Genomic DNA, 6,000 nt, shown 5'->3' with positions numbered 1-6,000 from the left:
ACTAACATTTTGTTTTCGAATGACATCCCCAAGAGGTAAAATATATAGTGAAAACAATAGTGGTCCTAAAACGGAACCTTGAGGAACACCGAAATTTACAGTTGATTTGTCAGAGGACAAACCATTCACAGAGACTAACTGATATCTTTCCGACAGATAAGATCTAAACCAGGCCAGAACTTGTCTGTGTAGACCAATTTGAGTTTCCAATCTCTCCAAAAGAATGTGGTGATCGATGGTATCAAAAGCAGCACTAAGGTCTAGGAGCACGAGGACAGATGCAGAGCCTCGGTCTGATGCCATTAAAAGGTAATTTACCACCTTCACAAATGCAGTCTCGGTGCTATGATGGGGTCTAAAACCAGACTGAAGCATTTCGTATACATTGTCTTCAGGAAGGCAGTGAGTTGCTGCGCAACAGCCTTTTCTAAAAGTTGACAGGAATGGAAGATTCGATATAGGCCGACAGTTTAAAAAAATATTTTCTGGGTCAAGGTTTGGCTTTTTTTTTTTTTTGTGAATTTTACCCCTTTTTCTCCCCAATTTCGTGGTATCCAATTGTTTTAGTAGCTACTATCTTGTCTCATTGAGACGAAGGTTGAAAGTCATGCGTCCTCCGATACACAACCCAACCAAGCCGCACTGCTTCTTAACACAGCGCGCATCCAACCCGGAAGCCAGCTGCACCAATGTGTCGGAGGAAACACCGTGCACCTGGCAACCTTGGTTAGCGCGCACTGCGCCCGGCCCGCCACAGGAGTCGCTGGTGCGCGATGAGACAAGGATATCCCTACCGGCCAAGCCCTCCCCCAGGGTCTCTGGTGGCACAGCTGGCGCTGCAGTACAGTTGTTACAGGTTGGTAACATGCAGTGTTTTGGGAAGCTACTCTGAAAATCTAGTTTACCAAGCTACCAATTACTTCACACTGGAAGTTAAGCTACACTAATGCTACCCTCAATAAAAATATAGTTTACTTGACTAAAGTTACTTTGAAGAAGTAGTTCACTATATCCAAACTACATCATGAAAAAGCATCAAATGTAAATCCAATATGTCAAATTACAAATCGCAAGAACAGTTCACTTTGGGGTCATATGTTTACAATGTGTTATTTAGCCAATTAAACAAACAGTTTCAAGTGAGAGTTAGGCTAGTCTGATGCCGAAAAAGGAACTTATTGCCTACTTCACCCACATTTTATTTTTGCAAAATCAGAAGTGTCTAGTTCCAGTAGTTAGCTACACCGTGGCATGGCAAACAAGTTAAAACACTACTTAGATTTGAATTTAGTTCAACTACCACCAATCTACTGGAAAATATAATTAAAGTACTAGTTGAACTACAACAGGATCTTTATTTAATGCTCAATGTTTATTCAATTATTCACATTACATCTACTACTTGGTCAACGTGATGAGTTCTTATTGATAGGACTCTGCGATACATCCAACTACGGTTCTGGAGAGCTGCTGTGTGTACAGGCTTTTGTTCAAGCCCAGCACTTACACATATCAGTTTCTTGTTGCGGACGTGGAACTGTGGTGAGCTTTGGAAAGAATTTCCTCTTGACGGACATCATAATCACCATCACACACAGACACACACTTTCCCATCAAGAAAAAGAGAGCCAGTGGTAGAGTATATGGCATAGTTTTACTTTCACATTATTCAGTACAGAGTAAATCTTAAATCTAACACAGGTATCTCACAGGTTTAACACCGATACACGGGGCTGCATTAGCTAGCGGATACTGCATAGACGTGCACACACACACACACACACACACAATGATTCTACAGTTTCCACTACAATGATCAGACTGTTCCACCAATGCTGCATGGGTTAGACGTATAAGTGACTCCTGCTGAAACTAATATGACCATGTCTCAAAGATAATTTAGGATATTTTTATCACGTGGTACACCGACACACTCAAACACACACACACGCAATGCCCACCCCTGATGACTCGATCCCGGTAGTTGTGATTGACAGTTGGTCTTTTGAGTTCTCTCCTCCTCCCTCTCATCTCTAAGAATGGACATGTGGGTGCGTGTGTCTGAAATGTGAGTTTACAGATAAGTGCTGTCTAGTGCCTTTGTTGTTGGTTGTGTTTTCAAAGATTAGAATCAATCTATCTGCAGATTGCAATCTTCTCCCAAGTAATACCACAAGTTAAGTATTTGTGATGTGTGTGTACACAAGCCTGTGCGTGTTTAGAGATCAAGTTCTGAGGTACTCCTCTTTTTTTCAGTCAATCCCAGTATCAAGCAGCACTCCAATCCCATCCCTCTTTTCAACACGGAAAAATAAAAAATAACGAATACTAGGCCTCTGCTCTGCCGCTTCACTCTTCATGTGAACACGGACTGGCCCACTGCCCTCTAACTCCCCATCAATGGGGCTTGCCCAATGCTTACTTATGCACGACATAAACATTTCATAAGCCATCGTAAAACACCCCATGTCAGCTCTCAACCAATGTTCCCTGCCTCAAGTGTCAAAAAACATTGCTAATCTGAAATAAACAGTTTTAACGACATCTTATAATTCCTTATCTGTTGTCATACTGACTGTGGTGGTAAGTAGGATTTATGACAGGTTTAAGTCAAGTATCAACCTCATCGCTGTCTGATTAACATTGTAAACAAGACCAGCTACCCTGCTACTCTCCTTCCATCTCGCTCTCCTTTTAGCTGACCCTTTACCCTATTCTCGGGGTACACACTGCTGGCCCTACTTTCTCACACTACCTTTCACATACACACACACACACACACACACACACACACACACAAACAGAAGCAACACAACATTACACCATTAAAGAAACATACAAAAACTTCAATAACTCCACTACTAATAAAAGGAAAGATGAGACAATAAAAAAAAAGATAAAAAGGGGTAATTCATTACACTTTATATATATATATATATAGATAAGTATATATATAAAGTATATATATATTCCACAAACAGGTACAGAATCATTTGAGTTTATATATAAAGTATGGTTACAAGCCAGAAAGATGGGGTAAGTGTGAGGGGTATTGATGGACTGAGGTCTCTTGGAACCACCTAAAGTGCACTGGCCATTTCCACTGGAATAAAGCGGGAACTGTAGACTTGGGAATGTGCCGGAATTATTTTATGGAATATTATATCTCAGGGATTATACTGAGAGGCCCTTGGGATGTATAACCGGTGGGGGTCTGGGACAGCAGAGGGTGGAGAAGAGATGGGGTTAAGGTGAAGGTGGGGGTTTAGAAGAGTCACATTTCTTTAGTGATTTCGTTTTACCCCTCCCTCCCACTAAAGGAGGACCCTATTCAGATACTTTACACAGACACTTAAGCATGTACAAATATACGCATGTATGTGCCTACATGTGAGAGTATCTGGGTGTGTATTACACATGAATGCGTGTGTGTGTATGTGTATGTAGAACTGGTCCTCCCATGCAACTCCTAGGAATAGTCTAAGGTTGAAATGTCGCGGAATCGATGCACAGAATTTCCCACCCTTCCCCATGCATCACACACGCACGGACACACACCAGCTGTCATCCATGAGCAGTCGGGGCTTAAATAGACAGGACGGAGAAAAACAGGACACACACACCAGCACGATTCTGAAACACACACAGTCATACACTTACGTTCACAGGTAAACACAGAAGAAGAAAAAAGAATTGTAGCGCCGATGATAATAAACAGTAATAATAATAAGAATCAGAATTATAATCGTGACAATAATAATAAATGTCAATGATTGGGCAGTCGTGTAAGTGGCAACGACTGCTCCCCCCCCCCCTTATGTAGGTATTTTTCCTTCTCGTTGATTCTTTGTTCTTGGCAACCTCAGGATCGGGGAGTGGGGGGGGGGGATGAAGTGGGTGGGGGGAGTTGAAACGCTAGTCTCGGTGTGTTGGGTGTCTAGAGCGTGATGATGATGATGGCCTGGGTCGCGTTGGGTGGGTTCTAGACTCAGGGTTTTAGAACTGTTCTGCCAGGAGGTCACAGACACGCTGGGAGACAGTGTCCTTGCTGCTGCGCAGAGTCAGCCGGTACATCTGACAGAGAGAGCAGACACAGATTTAACATGGGTAAACGTAAACACACATACACCCTTAAACATGAATTAACATACAGGGGGGTCAGTAAAGTTCAAACCACATAATATATAAGTGCCTTCAGAAAGCATTCATACCCCTTGACTTACTCCACATTTTGTTGTTACAGCCTGAATTCAAAATTGATTAAATATTGTTTTTTCAAACCTATCTACACACAATACCCCATAATGAATTTTAAAATATATATATATAAATAAAAAATGTTTTAAATGTTTGCAAATTGATAGAAAATGAAAGCTCTCACTTATATAAGTATTCACACCCCTTTGCTAGGACACTCCAAATTGAGCTCAGGTGTATTACATTTCCTTTGATCATCCTTGATGTCACTACAACTTGGTTGGAGTCCACCTGTGGCCAACTCAGTTTGGACATGATTTAGAAAGAAACACTCTATACAAGGTCCCACAGTTGACAGCTCATGTCAGAGCAGAAACTATACCATGAAGTCCAAGGAACTGTCCGTAGATCTCCGAGACTGTGATGAGGTATATATCTGGGGAAGGGTATACAACTATTTCTAGGGTGTTGAAAGTTTGCAAGAGCAGTGGTCTCCAACATTGGGAAATGTATAAAAAAAATATTGAACTACCCACACAGTCATACTCTGCCTGAGCTGGCTGTCCGACCAAACTGAGCAACTGGGCAAGGGAGGTGACCAAGAACCCAATGACCAATCTGAAAGAACTACAGAGTTCCTTGGCTGAGATGGGAGAACCTGACAGAAGGACAACGGTCTCTACAGCACTACACCAATCTGGGCTTTATAGGAGTGGCCAGAAGGAAGCCACTCTTAAGAAAAAGGCACATGACAGCACACCTGCAGTCTGCAAAAAGGCACTTGAAATACTCAGAGCATGAGGCAAAAGATGATTCTGATGAGACAAAAATGTATCTCTTTGGCCTGAATGGAAAGTGTTATGTCTGGAGAAAATCAGGCAGCATCATGCTATGCGAATGCATTTCAGCAGCATGGACTGGGAGACTGCTAAGGATAGATGGAACAATGAATGGCGCCAAATACAGGAAAATCCTTGATGAGAACCTGCTTCAAGAGTGCAAAATATTTTAGATCGGTGCGAAGATTTACATTCCAACAGGACAATGACCCTAAGCATTCAGAGAAAGCAACACTGGAATGGCTTCAGAACAAGAATGTGAAAGTCCTTGAGTGGCCCAACCAAAGCCTAGACTTGAATCCCATTGAAAAGCTGTGGAAAGACTTGAAGATTGCTGTTCACCGCAGCTCCAATTTAATTTAAGAGCTTGGGAAAATCTGCAAAGAAGAATGGGAGAAAATCCCCAAATACTGAAGTGCAAAGCTGATGACATACCCAAGATGACTCAAAGCTGTAATCGCTGCCAAAAGTGCTACTATAAAGTATAGACTCAGGGGTGTGAATACTTATGTAAATTAGATATTTCTGTATAAAAAAATAAAATCACTTTATGATTTTATGGGGCATTGTGTGTGTATGGGAAAAAAAAAAAATGTAATCCCTTTTGAATTCAAGCTGTAACAATAACGTGTAGGATAAGTCAAGGGGTATGAATACTTTCTGAAGGCACTATATATTTTGGATCATCTAAAAGTTTAACACGAGACGAGGGTAGAATGAAGTTACACTGATGACACATTATAAACCTGGAGTTTAACACTGCGCACACACAGAGAGAGAGAGAGAGAGACAGAGACAGAGAGAGCGAGAGAGAATGTGGAGATTCAAGTGTTCAATTTTGGGGTGTCAGTGAGAAAGTGCAGAAGAATCAATGTGGAGGGAAAAGTGAATGAGAAAGTGTAAAGGGTGTGAAAGAGAGAAGAGGGGAAAGAGGAGAAAGAAAGAGAGCGAAAAAGAACAGGGA

The 6,000-nt window shown here is 41.7% G+C and overlaps 1 protein-coding gene across 3 annotated transcripts in view; it reads right to left on the bottom strand.

Annotated features, from left to right (window-relative positions):
* Positions 1-1,635: 1,635 nt before the first annotated feature.
* ap2a1 (adaptor related protein complex 2 subunit alpha 1) overlaps positions 1,636-6,000 on the bottom strand; it is a 55,050-nt gene continuing 50,685 nt past the window's right edge. For all 3 annotated transcript variants that reach the window (XM_065011081.1, XM_065011082.1, XM_065011083.1), the window contains one exon: positions 1,636-4,074. In XM_065011081.1, coding sequence (XP_064867153.1) covers positions 3,997-4,074 — 78 coding nt within the window. In that variant the 3' untranslated portion in view covers positions 1,636-3,996. The remainder of the gene's footprint in view (positions 4,075-6,000) is intronic.

The sequence above is a fragment of the Oncorhynchus nerka genome, linkage group LG26 (assembly GCF_034236695.1).
Source record: "Oncorhynchus nerka isolate Pitt River linkage group LG26, Oner_Uvic_2.0, whole genome shotgun sequence".
NCBI lineage: Eukaryota > Metazoa > Chordata > Actinopteri > Salmoniformes > Salmonidae > Oncorhynchus > Oncorhynchus nerka.
This window is presented reverse-complemented; position numbering and strand designations above follow the sequence as displayed.